The 19,779-nt window shown below is 40.0% G+C and overlaps 4 protein-coding genes, 1 long non-coding RNA gene and 1 pseudogene across 27 annotated transcripts in view; 5 read left to right on the forward strand and 1 right to left on the reverse strand.

Annotated features, from left to right (window-relative positions):
• Positions 1–6: 6 nt before the first annotated feature.
• LOC127351829 (radial spoke head 14 homolog) lies at positions 7–4,480 on the reverse strand. Of its 2 annotated transcripts, XM_051379801.1 has the most exons (3): positions 4,119–4,464; positions 916–1,018; positions 7–595 (listed from the first exon to the last, which is right to left on the reverse strand). In XM_051379801.1, the coding sequence occupies exons 1-3, from the start codon at positions 4,306–4,308 to the stop codon at positions 409–411; spliced, it is 480 nt and encodes a 159-aa protein (XP_051235761.1). In that variant the 5' UTR covers positions 4,309–4,464; the 3' UTR covers positions 7–408. The 2 variants fall into 2 exon arrangements, with proteins under 2 accessions (XP_051235761.1, XP_051235760.1); XM_051379800.1 differs by having other exon boundaries at positions 505–1,018; positions 4,119–4,480.
• Positions 4,401–6,976, forward strand: LOC127351383 (GTPase IMAP family member 6-like; the record flags this gene model as incomplete). Its single annotated transcript, XM_051378869.1, has 3 exons — positions 4,401–4,464; positions 5,581–5,637; positions 5,866–6,976. Coding segments are annotated over 3 exons (693 nt in total), but the record flags the coding sequence as incomplete, so codon positions are not given.
• Positions 6,977–8,366: 1,390 nt separating this feature from the next.
• LOC127352340 (uncharacterized) lies at positions 8,367–8,461 on the forward strand (annotated as a pseudogene).
• A 99-nt stretch (positions 8,462–8,560) lies between these two features.
• On the forward strand, positions 8,561–10,940 carry LOC127351846 (uncharacterized). 22 transcript variants are annotated; one of them, XR_007880979.1, is made up of 5 exons: positions 8,561–8,891; positions 8,923–9,077; positions 10,255–10,409; positions 10,565–10,595; positions 10,627–10,940. It is a non-coding gene; the product is annotated as an uncharacterized LOC127351846 (long non-coding RNA). The 22 variants fall into 22 exon arrangements; XR_007880962.1 differs by having other exon boundaries at positions 8,561–9,077; XR_007880964.1 differs by having other exon boundaries at positions 8,561–9,077; positions 10,658–10,940.
• A 1,176-nt stretch (positions 10,941–12,116) lies between these two features.
• LOC127351824 (GTPase IMAP family member 8-like) overlaps positions 12,117–19,779 on the forward strand; it is a 79,886-nt gene continuing 72,223 nt past the window's right edge. The window contains exon 1 of the mRNA XM_051379779.1: positions 12,117–12,137. The gene's annotated coding sequence lies outside the window, so the exon portion shown is untranslated. The remainder of the gene's footprint in view (positions 12,138–19,779) is intronic.
• Positions 13,536–19,514, forward strand: LOC127351384 (golgin subfamily A member 6-like protein 22). The gene is made up of 4 exons (XM_051378870.1): positions 13,536–13,699; positions 14,347–14,403; positions 14,610–15,164; positions 17,080–19,514. Exons 1-4 carry the CDS (start codon positions 13,672–13,674, stop codon positions 19,023–19,025), a joined length of 2,586 nt encoding a protein of 861 aa, XP_051234830.1. The 5' UTR covers positions 13,536–13,671; the 3' UTR covers positions 19,026–19,514.

Here is a 19,779-nt window from a genome sequence, read left to right on the forward strand (position 1 = left end):
GAAACATGGAACCTGCAGGGATCAGACTGGTTACTGCAGTTTACAGTTTACAGCCGTTAACAATCGCACTGAAACTGAATATAAAATCTGCTTCATCCAGCTTACATTTACATATTTCATTTCATTTCAAGAACAAATTTAATAGTTAAACTTTTAGTCAGCTGCTCTTTATTAATGATCATTAAAAATGATTCATAATTATTACTATCGACATTTTATTGTGATGTGTTTCTTGTTTTTTATTTACCTGTGTGCCACTGATAGATTTAGTAATTATAGAAATAATGCTTCAAATATAATTTACTCGTCTGTTTTTCCTCTTTTTGTGGAACGAGGAGAGTTTGAGTTTATTTTATTGTAATATAAGTATTATTATTTATATTCTTTATCATGTGTAACAAACAGGGATCAATAAAGTATTTCTGATTCTGATTTATGAACCGAACAAAGAGTGCAGAATGAGACGGGATGAGAACCTGCAGGCAGCAGACTGAGGCGGTTCAGCACTCGGTGGACGTTCCTCCTGCAGGAGGACGAGGAGTCATCCAACAGCTGAGAGAGAGGAGGGAGGAGGGAGGAGGAGAGCAGGGCCTGTCTGCAGGGGGAGAGCAGAGAAACAACAACCTGGAAGTCTCTGCTGTGTTATACCGCCTCCTGCTGGTCACAGCAGAGAATACAAACAGCTCATCAGGAAACAATTAATGATCAATCTGCTGTCTGTCTGTCTGTCTGTCTGTCTGCCTGCCTGTCTGTCTGTCATCCTCCTGTCTGTCTGCCTGTCTCCTGTCTACTGTCTGTCTGTCTACTGTCTCCTGTCTGCCTGTCTCCTGTCTGTCTACTGTCTCCTGTCTGTCTGCCTCCTGTCTGTCTCCTGTCTGTCTGTCTCCTGTCTGTCTGCCTCCTGTCTGTCTGTACCTGCCGATGCTGTGAGCAGTCAGTATGTGAAGCAGTTTGCAGGTTTTCTTTCTGACTGTTGAATCGTCGTCTTTCAACAAAACCTTCAACTGCTCCAGAAAACCTGAAGAAAGAACAAAGAGATTAATAATAATATATAGAATCAATGTTTACTACAAATATGGATTAGAATTATAGAATACATCAGTTCTTATTTAAAAACACTCGAATACACTCTGATCAATACTTATTGATTATTGATATTTCTCTTTTTATTTACACATTTGCTGTTGAAGTAACAGAAAGTAAAGTTACTTTAATATTGTGATACTTGGATTAGGATACTGACTACATGTTTTTAACAGGTAATCAGATTACTTTTTAATAGTAACCCTGTGATTATTTTGTATAAACTGTTAAACTTGTGATTTCTAACATTATATTTTATAACTGTGTGTGTGTGTGTGTGTGTGTGTGTGTGTGTGTGTGTGTGTGTGTGTGTGTGTGCAGTCCCTTATATTTTAAGTCTATTTAAGTGGAATAAAATGTAAATGTTGGATGTGTGAATGGAGATGTGAACTTTTAGAGTTATTGGTGTAACGTTAGAACCGGATCTGTCGGTGAGAGCAGCAAATCAACTGGCCAATGAATTCAAAGGCCTTCTAGTTTCTTTTGATCTCATTCAATCTGTTAATGCACCAACACATGAGCATGGGCACACTCTTGACCTTGTCATTTCTCATGGGCTTTCAGTTTCCCTCAGAGAAATAATCGACACTGCTATCTCGGATCACCTCCCTGTTGTTTTCGACTTTGCTGCCCCCCCACCTGCCAATAAGCCAGTTTCCCCAGCTCGCAGACGCCGAATCTTTACTCCATCAACGGCTGAGGAGTTTGCTGCTGCCTTCAGAAACTCTCAGCTGCTTGATGACTGTGGGCTGGTTCCTCCCCTTTGTCCAGACAGCCTACTCTCCACTTTCTATTCAACATGTTCTGCGATTCTTGACTCTGTTGCCCCTTTTCAGCATAAAACTACCAAAACCAAGTCAGACCCCTGGTTAAATGATCACACCCGTCTGCTCAGACAACAATGCAGACAGGCTGAACGGCGGTGGAAAAAGGATAAACTACATGTATCTCTGGGCTGGTTAAGGGACAGTTTGGCTGCCTATCAGAGAGCTCTAAAGGAAGCCAAGTCAAAATATTTGTCTTCCATTATAGCTAACAGCTCTCATCATCCAAGACTGCTATTTAATACTATTGATTCTGTCGTTAATCCACGCCCTACTGTCCTGTCTGATGCATCCACTGCAACCTGTGAAGAGTTTGTGTTTTTTTTCACTGATAAAGTGGCATCTGTAAGGCAGAATATCTGTATTATGAATATGTCTCTTGATGATGTCTGTGCTCCTCCGGCACAGACTGCTGTCTTCGAGCGGTTTGAGACCATTTCTCTGTCTTCTTTTACTAAGGTGGTTAGTGGCATGAAACCCACAAACTGTCCCTTAGATATTATTCCAGCCAAGTTTTTGAAGGAGGTTCTGAGTTCTGTTGGGTCAAGTCTGCTTGTTTTTATAAACACTTGTCTTAGCTCAGGGTCTGTTCCAGCTGCCTTCAAACACGCTATGGTTAGGCCCCTCCTAAAAAAACGCATCTTGACCCCTCTGTGCTCTCCAATTTTAGACCTGTCTCCCACTTGCCTTTTCTTTCCAAGGTTTTAGAAAAAGTTGTTTTTATTCAATTACAGACATTTTTGGAGATCAATTCTATTCTTGATAAATTTCAGTCTGGTTTTAGATCCCGACATAGCACCGAGTCAGCACTGTTAAAGGTGCACAATGATATTGCCTTGTCTGTGGATGCTGGGAATCCTGCTGTGCTGGTGCTGCTGGACCTCACAGCACACACACCTTGATACAGTCGACCATGCAGTCCTTGTATCTCGCTTAGAGCAGCACGTTGGCATCCGTGGCACCGCTCTCCAGTGGTTTAGGTCATACCTGGCAAACAGGAGTTTCTCTGTCTCAATTGGTGACCACTGCTCCTCAAATGCATCGCTGCCCTGTGGGGTGCCACAGGGATCTATTCTCGGCCCTATTCTGTTTTCGTTGTATATGCTACCTCTGGGATCAATTATAAAAAAACACAACCTGTCTTTTTCACTTTTATGCCGATGATTTGCAGATATATTTGCCCATGACACCAAACGAAAACACTGCACTTACTAAACTGCTGGACTGCATCACAGATATAAAACAGTGGCTGTCACAGAACTTTTTGCACTTAAATGACAGCAAAACTGAATGCATTTTGTTTGGTTCACCAGCTAAGTCGAATGCTCTCACCACAAATTCTGGCACTCTGGCCCCTCTTTTAAATCACATGTCAAAAATCTTGGGGTAACATTTGATACTGGGCTCAAATTTGACAAACAGATTAGCTCGGTTGTCAGTACGAGCTTTTTCAGCTCCGTCTTTTGGCCAAAGTGAAGTCTTTTCTCAGTCGGCAGGATCTTGAGAAGGCAATCCATGCTTTTATCAGCTCAAGACTGGACTACTGTAATGCCCTTTACGTCGGCCTCAGTCAGTCCTCAATTTCTCGTCTCCAACTTGTGCAGAACGCTGCTGCCCGATTTTTAACTAGCACGTCCAGACGTGAACATATTACTCCTGTGCTGTCGTCACTCCACTGGCTTCCAGTCCGTTTTAGAATTGATTTTAAACTTTTGTTGTTTGTTTTTAACACCATTAACGGCTCGGCCCCTCTTACCTGTCAGAGATTTTAACTTTTCGCAATTGTGGCAGAGCCTTGCGCTCTTCGGGTCAGCTTCTGTTAGAAGTCCCTAGGTCCAGACTTAAACAGTGGGGCGATCGTTCTTTTGCCGTCGCTGCTCCTAGACTGTGGAACAAACTGCCCCCGGACATTCGTACCACTACTGATCTCGGCCTTTTTAAATCGAAGCTTAAGACCCACTTTTTTAGATTAGCTTTTAATTCTGAATAGGACAGTACTGTCTCTTAGGTGTACTCTTTTTATCTGCTCCTTTCTGTGCATTTCTGGAAGGCTTTTAATACCCTGCAGTGCTGCAGCACTTTAATTGTATTTGTATGTTATATATGTGTTATGTACTGTTTCATGGCTCTGTTGTAAAGCACTTTGGGTACCTTTCGGCTATTGTAAAGGGCTATACAAATAAACTTGATTTGATTTGATTTGAGAGTTACCGCCGTTAACGGTCTGGTAGATCCGCTCCGGGTCGTGCATCAGGTCGCACAGAGAGTTGAGAGCCCGCTGTCTGCGCTCCTCCTCCGGCTGCTGCAGCTCCTCGAACAGCTGCGGAACCGCCCGCCGGCCGAAGGCCACCGGAGCCCGGCTTGGGTCCATCACACCGCCGCCGGCCATCCGGTACTTCATCAATATAAACAGCTTTCTTAATCACGAACTTCTACCGGGCCGGTCCGATCCGTTAACAGCTGCAACAACAACAACAAGGTTGCCTAGTAACCGCAGTCGGGACGCCACTTCCGGGTTCTAACCTACAGAATCACCTGTGTTTGGGAAGTTCTTCCGGTGAGTTCAGAGAGGTATTGCACAAAACCAGGATAAGGGATTAAGCCGGGATATGTTGGTTATCCTGGCTCGGTTGCATGAAAGCAGGTTAAACTTATCCCGGCTAAGTTACTATGGTGATTTATTCTCTGCAGTTAACCTGCTCCAGACCAGGCTAACAGCCAGACTAACAGCCAGACTAACAGCCAGGCTAACATTGATCCAGGTGATTCACCTGTATTTCCACCGTCTGTCCTGTGAGGAATTAATGTGTTTTACAGCATGTCCATGGTCTTTCTAAGTATGTTGCATCATTTTAATTATCCTGCATTAAATATTACATATATATTGTCATTTCTTATTTCATTTAAATCTGTTGGCTGTTTGTAATTGCAACAGTCTTTTTATGTTGATTCAAGTGGTAGTATTATTACTCAGGACAAGTGTTATACTGCTATGCTAATGAAGACTGCTTGTCAAACTGCATAAATATGTGTTTATTGCATTAATTGAGCTGATGAAGTTGCAAAGGTGTTTTCAATGAAATCTGTGACAAGGGCAAAATAGTATATATATTATGACATGCTGTTTAAGAGATTAATCTTTGAATATATAAAATTAATCTTTGAATATATAGAATGAATCTAAACGGCATGCCATAAAATATATATATATATATATATATATATGTATATTGTCTGTGTTGTCTGTGTGTTCTGGGCTCAACCGAGAGCTCCTCATATGTTTTCAGTCAGTGTTTAATCTGCACAATCTCTCTGGAATGAGGAGATTTACTGACACACTGGGAATAAAGCTTCTAGAAACTTTTAGGCTGAAGGGACGAGACGCCATTTTAGAGACTATGAGAGGAAGAGGAAGTAGAGTTGCTCGGATATATTTTCATTTAGCTGTAATAATAATAATAACGTTAATAATAAAAACTATATGATTGTCCAGTTACTCTCACTCCGTGTACTCTCCACTTTTTTTTTCTGTGGAGTTGATGTCATTTGTTGATTTGGTGGAGTATTTACTTGTCTGTGTTTTGAAGATGAAGATTTTTCACTGTAATAAGCAGATTATTACAGATTACACAGAAAGAATGAATGAATATCTACATTTTCTGTCTCCTTACAGATCCACATGAGCAACCTGTGAAGCGCAGCAGCAGCTATGAATTCCTGCCTCCTTTCAGTAAGTTAAAGTGAACTGAGTCAGAAATATTCTCGTCTATATTAACATCTGGAATTACAGAGCTTTGTAGGTGGTGGGTACAAACTCACATTTTATTTCATTTTATTTTATATTTATAAATTCCACCTTAAAGAAGCTGTGCCTTCCTCACTGGATCCAGTTTTACTGTGTTCAACATGGATCCAGTCGACACTTACTGTGTTTTCTAATTCACTGTTTTCTTTTCAGTGTCTGAGCTGAGGGTTGTTCTGCTGGGGAACAGCTGGTCTGAGAGGAGTTCAGTGGGGAACTTCATACTGGGAGAGACTAAGTTCAACACTGAGGAAGAACCAGACTGCTTCCTGAGAGAAAGAGTGCAGTTGAAGGGGAAAGAAGTAGTTCTCATCAACACTCCAGATCTGCTGCATCCCCAGACCATCCGACGGAGCAGACAGGCAGAATTAATCTCTGATCCTGGACCTCATGTGTTCCTGCTGGTTCTACAGCCTGAAGACTTCACTGAGGAACACAAACTGAAGCTCTGCAGATTCCTTCAGCTCTTCAATGATCGATCATTTCATCATTCTCTGGTTCTGATATCAACACCCAGAAAGGAGAGTCCAGGTTTCATGGAAAAATACCTGGAACATCCTCCCTTAAAAGACATGATCAAAGAGTGTCAGTACAGGTTTCTGTGGCAGAAGAATCTGGAACTTCCAGAGCTGTTAACACGCTTGGGTCAAATTGTGAAAGAGAACAATGGAGAGCATCTGAGCTCAGATCGACCAATAGAGGATTTACTCCACGTGTTGTCAACCTGAATTGATCTTTCAGTCTACTATTTTCTACTTTAAGAAGGTAAAGCCACTGTCCTGTTGTGAGTTTCTGAGTTTAGCTCAGGAGACTAATTGCATTTGATGACATCACCTTCCTGCAGGAGCCTAATTACAGTGGTGGAGGAAGTACTCATACATATTCAATGTATTTAATGAATTAAAGTAAGGTAGTCGTATTATAATATATTATTGGAATATCATATCAAAAGCAATATTTCCCTCCGAGATGGAGAAGAAGTGTCTGATTAAAGTGATTAAAGTGTCTTTATGCAAATTATTGTTAGTTACACGTAACATGTGCATTATCTCACTTAACAAACAGTTCTGTGTTACTGTCTGACCACAGACCTGTTACTGTTAGTTACAGACACTGTGTATGTACTGACTGAGGTGTTGAGGTGTTCATTGTATATACGACTGTATGGTATTGTATTTCCCCTTTATCTTTAGAACCACACACAGGCATGTGTACATAATGCTGGTATTTATACCCACTGACTGATGATTAAAGATTTTGGATTGAACTCTCTGAGCTCTTCTCTTTCATCTGTCCATAGAGGTCTTATCAGCCAGCAGCCCAAAGAGTTTCACTGTCAGCATCAACATCTTCATTGTGAAACTTTTCTCGTTTCTTCTTTCATTTCTTTTATTTAATGTAAGGGACATACACAAACAGTTTGGGAATGTGTAAACAAATATGAGAGAAATCAATTTACAATGGTGGAAATGAAACTTTAGCCCATTTGAATAGCAACAGACAAAACAGAGATAAAGAAAAATAAAAGTAAGAGACAATAAAACAGCAAGTACTTGGATATAGATGGAAACATTCTTTCTGCCTTTTTTATTCATATTTATTTTACAAAGTAACTAAAGTACATTTACTCAAGTACTGTACTTTTTAGAGGTATTTTTATATTCTGCTACTTTTCAGACGCAAATATTGTTAACATTTATAATATGTGTATAAAGAGTAGTGAAACTGTCATACATGGTTATTATTAAGTGTTATTTAATTACTGGTGAGTTTGATCGTGTGGAAAGAAAGTGTTGTTTAAAAGTAGAACTTAAATCAGATATGTGATGGCAGTAAACAATGCAATTATTAGGATTATTAATGTCCATATTAAGTGTCTTTGCCCCAATACTTTAATATTGATAATCAATCACACACCTTATTTAGAATCAGCATCAGTTTTATTACCAAGTCTTCACATTAGAGCAGTTTGCTTTGGTACATTGGTGCAAAAGAATCACAGTCAAACACAGAAAGATATCAATAAAGATAAAAAGATGAAAAATAGAGACAATAAAAGGAGCTGGTCCTGGTTCAAACATATTCAGCTGATATTCAGTTATAGTTGAAGGTGAGATCAGCTGATGGTTTATTTGAGAAGAGGTCTCACTCTGTTGGAGTTGTTGAACTGCAGAATCACTCTGGTTGTACAGCGGTGTCACAGAGTGGAGCTTCTTCCCTCACAGATGATCTTTGTTCGAGGTTCAGACACACAAACCTACAACAGACAAGTTTACTGTGGTTGTGTCAGTTTCTCACAGGTTGAACATGAATTATTAACAGCTCATATGAGACTGCTGGAAACTGTCCAACATGTCTGCAGCTTTCTGTCTCCACCACGTTTATCTGGAGCCTCCAGATACTGACCCTGGCCCTGTATATGTGTACCTCATTCCTGAGCGAGCAACAGGAAATTTTTTTAAGACAAATTATTTGCAAGCAAAAACGTATAATTCATTCAAACAAAAATCTATTCTGTCTCCATAAATGCATTAGCATGTTTGCTATTATCCCTACTAGTGCAATAATAACACCTCGGTACCACCCTGGTCTGAGCGGCACCATGAATCCGGACTCTCTCTGGACAGACCCCCTATAAATCCCCCGCCGTGCCTGCTGTGTTACTCCGGTAGCACATATACTAAAATTGAAACGATACAGAGAAGATTAGCGCAAGGATGACACGCAAATTCGTGAAGCGTTCCTCATTTCATTTGTTTGGTCAGAGTTCTGTCCTCTGGCTTGATGATTTCTAATGATTATGGATCAGAACAATAAGATTATTGATCCCTCACTGGGAAATGTACTCGCTGCAGCAGCTCCAGATACAACACAGCAGTTTCTTTATTTCACCCTGTGGGACAAATTAAAATTTGACACAGCAGCACGGGGAAAATGTGGTGCAAAATGTAAAAAATTATAAATTACAATAAAGAATACCAAGTAAAAATATTATCAAAATATATAAAGACTATATATCTATTATAATATTTACAGTATATGCAGTATGCAAGTAAGAGATGTGGTGTGCAAAAATATTTTAAACAGTGTTAACGAAACTGTACATGTTATTTGTAATGTGCAAATTATTAGAGTTTGTGCAAGAGCAGAAAAATTTAATTAAAACCGCATAATCAGCAGAGGTTGGAGATACTGGGTGCTGTGGTTGAGGAGGTTGGAGATACTGGGTGCTGTGGTTGAGGAGGTTGGAGATACTGGGTGCTGTGGTTGAGGAGGTTGGAGGTACTGGGTGCTGTGGTTGAGGAGGTTGGAGATACTGGGTGCTGTGGTTGAGGAGGTTGGAGATACTGGGTGCTGTGGTTGAGGAGGTTGGAGGTACTGGGTGCTGTTGTTACCGGCACCAGACCTAGGGGAAATCTGGACCAGCAGCAAGGGTTACACAGGCTAGGGAGCACTGTGTAGCCAATACATAAACTGTGGATTGACAGAGAGATGACGAAAGTTAGCGTCTTGCTCATGCCAGAGCTTGTTTATTTCTGACACATTTACAAACAATTACCAGTCACATTTCTAACTTTCTGATTTAAGTGCATATCAACATCTTACCAAAATATTCCACAACAAAACAACAATGCTGTAACTTAATTACAATAATTAATATAAAACCCTTTTTGTCTAAATTCAAACAAGTTTACATGAATTCAAAATGAAGGTAACACATTAAAAATAACAAAATTGGCTTAACTTAGAATACTTATATGTATCACAATAATAACTTAAAAGACACAATTACTCTATAACCTACATTCACTCATACCTTAACATATACAATCCTGCTAACAAGCATTCAACACTAAGGTAACAGACACAAAGCCTTTCCCAACATTGTTATACTCTTTTTCCCGCGCTTGCACTTCACAGCAGAGACTAACAATATGGCGCGGCCACAGCGCGTTAACAAGTGACTTGGAAAGTAACTCCAACTTTAACATGAAATCTTTCTCATCACAGTTTACACACTGCGGCTGACTAATACTCTAAACAACATTTAAAACATCTTTCCTCTTGTTACAGTATGCTAATGTCAGTAAATTTACACTGTGTAAAACTAGTTCATAACCGAACTACAAAGCATGACGACGCTCGTCTGAACAATCATCTACAAAACGAAACTAATTACACTTAACCCACTTCTCAAATCATGTTACACATTACCAAACAATTTATGATGCATTCACATATTATACCGATTCACAATTAAGATAGAAAAATAGTTTTTCAGTAACTGTGGATTGACAGAGAGATGACGAAAGTTAGCGTCTTGCTCATGCCAGAGCTTGTTTATTTCTGAGCTGCGCATGTGCAGAGCTTGTAGCTACAGTCTCCCTAATGGATCCACAGCAGCACTAGAGCACCACCTGCTGGCGTAATACTGTACTACCTTCAGTGTTAGAATGACTCAATTATTACAAAAATAGAGGGGGTGTCTGCTAAACACAACTTAACATATGGTGTTTTCCAACCCATTACACTGTAGTTGAGGAGGTTGGAGGTACTGGGTGCTGTGGTTGTGGAGGTTGGAGGTACTGGGTGCTGTGGTTGAGGAGGTTGGAGGTACTGGGTGCTGTGGTTGAGGAGGTTGGTGGTACTGGGTGCTGTGGTTGAGGAGGTTGATGGTACTGGGTGCTGTGGTTGAGGAGGTTGATGGTACTGGGTGCAGTGGTTGAGGAGGTTGATGGTACTGGGTGCTGTGGTTGAGGAGGTTGATGGTACTGGGTGCAGTGGTTGAGGAGGTTGGAGGTACTGGGTGCTGTGGTTGTGGAGGTTGGAGATACTGGGTGCTGTGGTTGAGGAGGTTGGTGGTACTGGGTGCTGTGGTTGAGGAGGTTGATGGTACTGGATGCAGTGGTTGAGGAGGTTGGAGATACTGGGTGCTGTGTTTGAGGAGGTTGGAGGTACTGGGTGCTGTGGTTGTGGAGGTTGGAGGTACTGGGTGCTGTGGTTGAGGAGGTTGGAGGTACTGGGTGCTGTGGTTGAGGAGGTTGGAGGTACTGGGTGCTGTGGTTGAGGAGGTTGGAGGTACTGGGTGCTGTGGTTGAGGAGGTTGGAGGTACTGGGTGCTGTGGTTGTGGAGTCTGATGGCTGACGAGCCTCCGAACCGCTTTGAGTCTCGGGGCTGGATCAGTCTGTGGCTTAAAGTTCCAATCTGTAATATAAAATTATCATAAGTATGTGGATGACTGTATACTTAAATAACAACATTTTGACCTTTAATAAAAAAGCCCCAAATAATTTAGTGAGTTCAGTGTTGGGTCTTTTGTTTTTGATTGATAACTTAAAGGAGCAATATGTAAGATTTACAGCAGGTGTTTAAAATGGGTACTGCAGTTCAAATTCAAAACATTGTAGTAAGGTGTATCCCCTGATAATAATAAGATCATATCATAATTGTTAGTATTATATGTGTCATTTTGACAGTACGGAACCTATGGCTTGTATCTACAGCATTAAGTGCGGCCATGTAACTAAAGAATTGATTTGTATGGGTTTTCCTTACAAGGACAAGAAGGACATAAAAGACAAAAACACAAATTGACACAAATTCCTCATTTAAATCACTTTCACTACAAATGTGTTACTGCTGGATTTAAAGAGTAAAATACAATGTTGACTTCCTCCTGTGCATCTATACAGAAAACAACACCCAAAATGATACATAATACAGTTTAAAATGTGAATATCTACAGAAGTGAGATTTGGATCTCACAGGTCATTTCTGGTAAAGTTCCAAATAATTATCTTTCCTCTGACCAATTGCACTGTTGGATTTGTGTCATTCCCGCGCAAAGCACTAGAGTAATGATGTGTTCCCACAGTGGACGAAGCCAGTGGTATGAACCCAAAATAAACAGATCTTGCTGTGATTTAATTACAATAAACTGATCAAAATGATGCAGAAATAACTACATCACGATGGTGATTTTAGCCATAAAGGCCTCCATAAAATAAAACATATGACTTCAATCACCCTTTCTCAGCTACAGACACACGTACCTGTATGTAACACAGACTGTATGTAAAGAAACTGAACAGCTGCCTTTGTAATCAGGTGATGGTTCTTATAATCGGGCCCCAACTATCTTGGAGTTATTGTGGCCTTACTGACACCAAATCGCCCTGCTCTGGTTCTTCAGATTTCTCTGTGCCCTTTCACCTCGAGCTGCTGTACGAAGTCTGTCCCATAAAACAATTCAGTTGTTAAGATATAAAGTTCTGTATCATGATTCCCAGAGAGCTTCAGGTGATATTAAACATTTACTGGTATCATATTTGTCACCCCCGCTCAGAAAGGAAAGGTTGTTTCAGGACAGTCTGACTTCAGTTTGGATTTTCACCGACGTGCTCGGCAGCAGAGAGGATCTCACCTGGTGAGTAGACGCCACTGAAATCAAGACAAACAAATGTGCTTCATTGTAAGAAAGACAACATTCTCACATCGATGAGTTAGAACTGATCTTTACCAATCCTCAGGTGTTTACTGACTATTCAGGACTCATCTGGACCAGAATCACTGCTCGTATCCAACAAAGTGCTGAAAATAATTTATTCTGTCTCACATTATAGAGTCAAAACTCCATGATGGGAGACTGACAATCTAAGACAACAGCAGCAGACATCACAGGCAAGTAATGACATGGAAATTGTTGTTTGTAATAAAATGTTTTAACATTTACATTAATTCTAAAAAAATAAGCTCAATGAATACATTTTGCCACCATTTTATATAAAGTTTGCTGATACTGACAAATGCATTGGTGCCTTTATTAGTTGATAGATGTACAGATTCGACTCCAGAGTCTTGAGTTCAGATCAAAGGTGAACAAGGAAGTTAAATAATCTGATATATAATATTACAGCAACTATAAAAGAAAGATTACAGTTGAAGTTTTACAACCATTGATAACACATTAACATTTACCATCACTATTGTTACTGCTCTGAATGAGAATACAAGTTGCCATCGAGTTGTTCTTGTCTGAGATCATTATAATGTTTGTGAGTGCATTCAAATTAAAATCAGTCCCTCTCTACTAATTATTGTTATTTATATATATTCAGATTGTAGCTTCAGGTTTTGAACATTATCTCTCTTGAGTGAGTAGACGCCACTGAAATCTAAATTCAAACAAAGAAACGAAGACAAACAAATGTGCTTCATTGTAAGAAAGACAACATTCTCACATCGATGAGTTAGAACTGATCTTTACTAATCCTCAGATCTTTACTGACTACTCAGTATAATAAAATATTAGTGTAATACACTCCTGAACAAAACTTTAGACCGGGGGAAAAATTGCAAGTATTCACATTTTGGATTGGTGGAATGTAACAAGATTGTAAGTAGAGCTTCAAAATGCAAAAAGAAGAAACAGCAGCAAGAGACAAAAAAAATAGAGTAGGCAATTTATTGAAAACTGCATTTAAACTCAAACAGGCTGTTCATCAGCTGTTCAAAAGTTTAGGATCATAGCCTTAAAAAGTCCAAATCTGTGCAGAAATCTGGCTTTCATGTTATTTTCTATCAGGCATTCACACTGCCATGACCCAAAAAAGCTTTCTGTCTTTGAACGTGGCAGGATTGTTGAGCTGCACAATAAAGGCCTCTCGCAACGCTCCATCGCTGCCGAGGTTGGACGCATTTATTTGCAGCCTACAGTGCGCACTTTCACTGTTGGGCCGTGCAGTGATATTCTTTGTCCTGCACCTGAACATTTTTGCCTGGATGTGCACACACTTGGTCCCTCTCCTGAGGTTTACTAATGTAACAGGAGGCAGCATCAGATTATATAAGACAAGTTAACAAACAAGATCATTGAACATTTTATGATCTTCTCTCTTTAGATTTGTAAAGCCAGCAGTTGGTCTCCAGTCAGTCCCTGAAGTTTCCAACAGAGAGACATTATGGAGGGTTCATCCTCCACTCCATCAGGTAAGAGTCTGTATAACACTGTCTGCTCTCACTGTCCTCATATTACACACATCATAAAAGAACTCTGTCTTCTTCCTGTGTTTGTGACAAACTGCTGAGCAATGGTTGTGTATGAAGCACAGCAGTTTCCACCACTCTTGATAATGTATCATTAGAGCTCATCAGAGTGAAGGTGGGTCAGAATCTGGACCCATTTAGACCTGATCCATGAATGATGGACCTAAACGTGGGGCCTCATTAAGCCCGAAATCCTCTCATCTCAGTTTTGAATGACATTAAGACCCAAATATGAGGACATGGGGGGGGACAATAAACTGCCTGAGTGAAGACGTATTGTAGTAGACATGTAGTACTGCAAGGGCAGCAGCACTGTACAGCTACCACCTCCCAGTCAGTTACACTGAGTCAGCAATATTCTTGTCTACGTGGTATTTCATTTTTCTTTGTTCACTGGTAAATTTGCAAGTTTCAAGGTAATAATAGATGAGAGACTCTCGTAAGTCCACCTTAAACAAGCTGTAACACAGAACTGTGAAAATGTTAATGCTGGTTGTGGACACCAACAATCACTGTAATGAGCAGCTTTATTACAGATTACATGTGAATGAAACAATCAATCACTATCTACATTTTCTGTCTCCTTACAGATCCACATGTGCATCCTCTGAAGCGTAGCAGCAGCTTTCAATTCCTGCCTCCCAACAGTAAGTTAAACTGAACTGAGTCAGAAATATTAACATCTGGAATTACAAAGTTTTGTAGGTGGTGGGTACAAACTCACATTTTATTTTATATTTATAAAGTCCACCTTAAAGAAACTGTGCCTTCCTCACTGGATCCAGTTTTACTGTGTTCAACATGGATCCAGTCGACACTTACTGTGTTTTCTTATTCACTGTTTTCTTTTCAGTGTCTGAGCTGAGGGTTGTTCTGCTGGGGAACAGCTGGTCTGAGAGGAGTTCAGTGGGGAACTTCATACTGGGAGAGACTAAGTTCAACACTGAGGAAGAACCAGACTCCTTCCTGAGAGAAAGAGTGCAGTTGAAGGGGAAAGAAGTCATTGTCATCAACACTCCAGACCTGCTGCATCCCCAGACCATCCGACGGAGCAGACAGTCAGAATTAATCTCTGGTCCTGGACCTCATGTGTTCCTGCTGGTTCTACAGCCTGAAGACTTCACTGAGGAACACAAACTGAAGCTCTGCAGATTCCTTCAGCTCTTCAATGGTCGATCATTTCATCATTCTCTGGTTCTGATATCAACACCCAGAGAGGAGAGTCCAGGTTTCATGGAGAAATACCTGGAACATCCCCCCTTAAAAGACATGATCAAAGAGTGTCAGTACAGGTTTTTGTGTCAGAAGAATCTTGAACTTCCAGAACTGTTAACACGCTTGGGTCAAATTGTAAAAGAGAACAATGGAGAGCATCTGAGCAACATCGATGAACTACTGGAGTCTACCAGTAAGTGTGAATTTCCCTTCGGGGATGAATAAAGTATCTATCTATCTATCTATTAGGGCTCGGTATTGTTAAGAACCTCACGATTCGATTCGATTCGATTTTGATTCTTTAGGTCACAATTCGATTCGATATTGATTTAAATGCTTTGATATCGATCCAGTAATAATTAAATTATAGCTTCGGGACGGAGACTTCCGTCATATGTTTGCGTGTTGGTATGACGTATCGTGGTTCGAGTGTGTATACCATCTTCTTAAAAACCCTGTTTTCCACCACACTGTGCGGTCGTAGGTCCTTACATATGAAGACAGCCACAGACTCCGTTATCTTCTGTGCGCTGGCAGAGTTTGGTGGCAGTTTGCAAAGGAAGGATCTGTCAAGTTGTGTCTGTTTTCAATCCACAGGTTCAGCCACGGGTTGCTGCAGAGCATCTGCATGGTGTCAGCTTAAGTGGTTGCGCAAATTTGTTTTGTTTTTTGCAGTATTTTAGTTCTGCCTGGCACAGCTCACACACTACCTTACTTTTGTCTATTTCCTGTGTTCCGGGATTACACTGGAATCCAAAATGACTCCAAACGTCTGCTTTTAAAGTTGAAGGCGCTGGTTTAACACTGCTGCTACCTGCTTCGGTTGTTGTTGTGTGGTCGAGTGTGCATGTTGCTCACCGTGCCCCCACTGGCCAGGGGCTTGAATCGATTCAGAGGATTTAATGAATCAATATTGAATTGGGAAAAAATATATTGCAATGCATTGATGAATCAATATTTTTACCCACCCCTACTATCTATCTATCTATCTATCTATCTATCTATCTATCTATCTATCTATCTATCTATCTATCTATCTATCCATCCATCCATCCATCTATCCATCTATCTATCTATCTATCTATCTATCTATCTATCTATCTATCTATCTATCTATCTATCTATCTATCTATCCATCCATCCATCCATCCATCTATCTATCTATCTATCTATCTATCTATCTATCTATCTATCTATCTATCATTAAGGCTGTGAAAATGTGAATGATGATTGTGGACACCAACAATCACTGTAATGAGCAGCTTTATTACAGATTACGTGTGAATGAAACAATCAATCAATATCTACATTTTCTGTCTCCTTATAGGGACGATGGAACGGGAAGAATTCGGTAAGTTAAAGTGAAGTCAGAAATATTCTCGTCTATATGAACATCTGGAATTACAGAGTTTTGTAGGTGGTGGGTAAAAACTCACATTTTATTACATTTTATTTTCAAACTCACTGCTGAATTTACAAGTTTCATGTCAATAATGGATGACAGAATCTCTAAAGTCCACCTTAAATAAACTGTGAATGTTTTATTGATTTCCACTCAGAGATTATACTTGTGCTCTTTGTCTGTCTCTCTGTCTCTCTGTCTGTCTGTCTCTCTCTGTCTGTCTGTCTGTCTGTCTCTCTCTCTCCCTCTCTCTCTCTCTCTCTCTCTCTGTCTCTCTCTGTCTCTGTCTCTCTCTCTCTCCCTCTCTCTCTCTCTCTGAGAGACACGCCTTCGACGTATAGTCACGAATAGAACAACGTTTCATCTACAGTTTGTTTTGCATGTACTGACCAATTTTGAAATTGATCCGATATATTCCCTAGGAGGAGTTCAAATAAAACACGAAAAATTCCCTCTCTATTTCTTTCTCTCTCTTTCTCTCTGTCTCTGTCTCTCTCTTTTTAATCATATTTTGGAGGATAAACAGAAACAGAGAACATATCTGAACCAAAACATGTGTCCTTTGTGCACAGAGAGGTGTGTCTGTCCTCTTTTCTCTCTCTCTCTCTCTCTCTCTCTCTCTCTCTCTCTCTCTCTCTCTCTCTCTTGATCCTGTAATATAGTTACTGTGGATATTAAAGTAACTCCTGGTCTTTATATTTCACAGGTGATGAAGAACGGAGTCCAGAGTGTCTCAGGATTGTGCTGATAGGGAAGACTGGCTGTGGAAAGAGCTCTTCAGGAAACACCATTCTAGGAAGAAAAGGGTTTAAAGCCAAATCAAGCCAAACATCAGTCACTAAACACTGTCAGAAAGAACAGAGTGAAGTTGATGGTCGTCAGGTGGTTGTGGTCGACACTCCTGGTCTGTTTGACTATAGTTTGTCTCATGAAGAAGTTCATGAGGAGATGGTGAAATACATCAGTCTTCTGGCTCCAGGACCACATGTCTTTCTGTTGGTGGTACAAATTGGCAGATTTACACCAGAGGAGAAGGAGACATTAAAACTTATCAAGGAAGGATTTGGGAAGAATTCTGAGAAGTTTACCATCATTCTTTTAACTGGAGGAGATTCACTGGAAGATGAGGAGCTGTCGATCGATGAGTACATTGAAAAAGAGTGTGATGATTCCTTTAAGAAGCTGATCTCTGACTGTGGAGGAAGATACCATGTGTTTAATAACCGAGATAAACACAACCGCACACAGGTCAGTGAGCTGATAACCAAGATTGACACCATGGTGAAGGAAAATGGAGGCAGCTGCTACACTAATGAGCTGCTGCAAGAGGCTGAAGCTTCAATAAAGAAAGAAATGGAGAGAATCCTGAAGGAGAAGGAAGAAGAGATGAAGAGAGAGAGGGAGGAGCTTCAAAGAAAACATGAGGAAGAAATGGAAGAAATCAAAAGACGAATGGAAGAACAGAGATCAGAAACTGAAAAAGAGAGAAAACTGAAAGAAAAACAACTTGAAGAAAAGGAGGAAAACATCAGAAAGGAACGTGAGGAGAGAAAGAAAGAACAGGAAATGAGAGAAGAAGAAGATAGGAAGAGAAAACAACAGGAAGAAATTCAACGACAGGAGTGGAAACAGAAAGTTGAAGCTTTGGAGGAAAAAATTAAATCAGAGTCAGAATCAAAGAAAACCATTGATAGAAAGCTGGAGGAGAGCAGAGAAGAGCTGAGAAAAGAACGAGAGAACTGGGAGAAACAACAAAAAGAATGGTGGGAAAAACGAAATCAAGAAAATGAACAGATACGACAGGAGGCACAAAGAAGAATGAAAAAGCTTCAAGATGAATACGAACAGGAAATAGAAAATGATAGAAAGAAAAGAAAAGAGGAGGATCGAATCAGAAGAGAACAAGAGGAAAAAGAGAAAAAAGAGATTGAGGAGAACTATAAGAAAAAGCTGGAGAATCTGAAGAAGACATATGAAGAAGAAGCCATAAAGAAAGCTGAAGAGTTTAAAGACAAACAGAGAAGAGAGAAACTCATGAAGCCAAAGCAGGAGGAATATGACAGATTACTGGATCTCTCAACCTCCAAAGACCATATTCTGAATCTCGTTCTGGATGAACTGCAGAACAAACAGAAGGAAGAAATGGCCGACTTGATTCTCCTACTTGTGACTCAAAAAAGAAAGCATGACAAAAGAATGAATGATTTAGAGGAAACACACAAAGAGGAGCTGGATAAACTTAAAAAAGATCTTTCAGCCCAAAATAAAAGAAAAGAGAAGGAACAAATGGATAAATTAAAGAAAGAACAGGACCAAGAAATTAAAGATTTGGAGAAGGAAATTCTGACCCAAAACCAAGAAGATCAGAGCGTAAAAAGAGCCGAACTGTCTAAAAGAAACAAACAAAACAAGAATGAGATGAAACAAAAACTTCAAACCCAGCACAAAAGTCGAAATGAACGAATTTATCATTTACTGGAACAACACGAAGAAAACATGAACAAATTAAAACGGAAAGTTTTTGAAGAAATGGATGAATTACAGAAAAAACATGACGTAGAGATGACTGAGTTAAAACAGCTACTGACAACAAAAGACAGCAACAGTCTGAAGGAAGAAATAAAACTGTCCAAAAAACACAAAAAGAAATGAATGACCTGAAAGACAGACTTTTATCTCCAGAGGACACTGAGGCCATTTGGTCTTTGTCTCCATTTTGTTCAGTTTCATGAGATATCGCTGATCTCAGTGTCCCAACAGCAGCCCGGTTTGTTCTGCAGTCCCGTTTGTAAAGACCCAGTTTTCTTATCTTTATTTATTTATATTTACAAAAAGTACTACTTTTTGTGTGATTTTTGTGTGATTTGTATATTTTTGTGTGATTGTATATTTTATGCACCACTGCACCAAGACGAATTCCTCATATGTGTAAAGACCTACCTACCAATAAATCTGATTCTGATTCTGATTCTGATTATCTCACTCAACAAACAGTTCTGTGTTACTGTCTGACCACAGACCTGTTACTGTTAGTTACAGACGCTGTGTATGTACTGACTGAGATGTTGAGATGTTCATTGTATTGTACATACGTTTTTTTTTTTATACCCACTGACTGATGATTAAAGATTTTGGATTGAACTCTCTGAGCTCTTCTCTTTCATCTGTCCATAGAGGTCTTATCAGCCAGCAGCCCAAAGAGTTTCACTGTCAGCATCAACATCTTCATTGTCTGAACTGTGAAATGTGGCAGTAAATTCTCCTTATTACATAATATTTATTTATAACAGCAGCAGAATGTCATCCAGTCACATATTCATACAATAATAAACCCTCCAGTTAATGATCCACCATGTTGGAACTAATGCAGTGGAATACAACAGTCCTGCAGTAAATCCTCTGTTGA

This window comes from Dicentrarchus labrax, unplaced genomic scaffold, assembly GCF_905237075.1.
Source record: "Dicentrarchus labrax unplaced genomic scaffold, dlabrax2021, whole genome shotgun sequence".
NCBI lineage: Eukaryota > Metazoa > Chordata > Actinopteri > Moronidae > Dicentrarchus > Dicentrarchus labrax.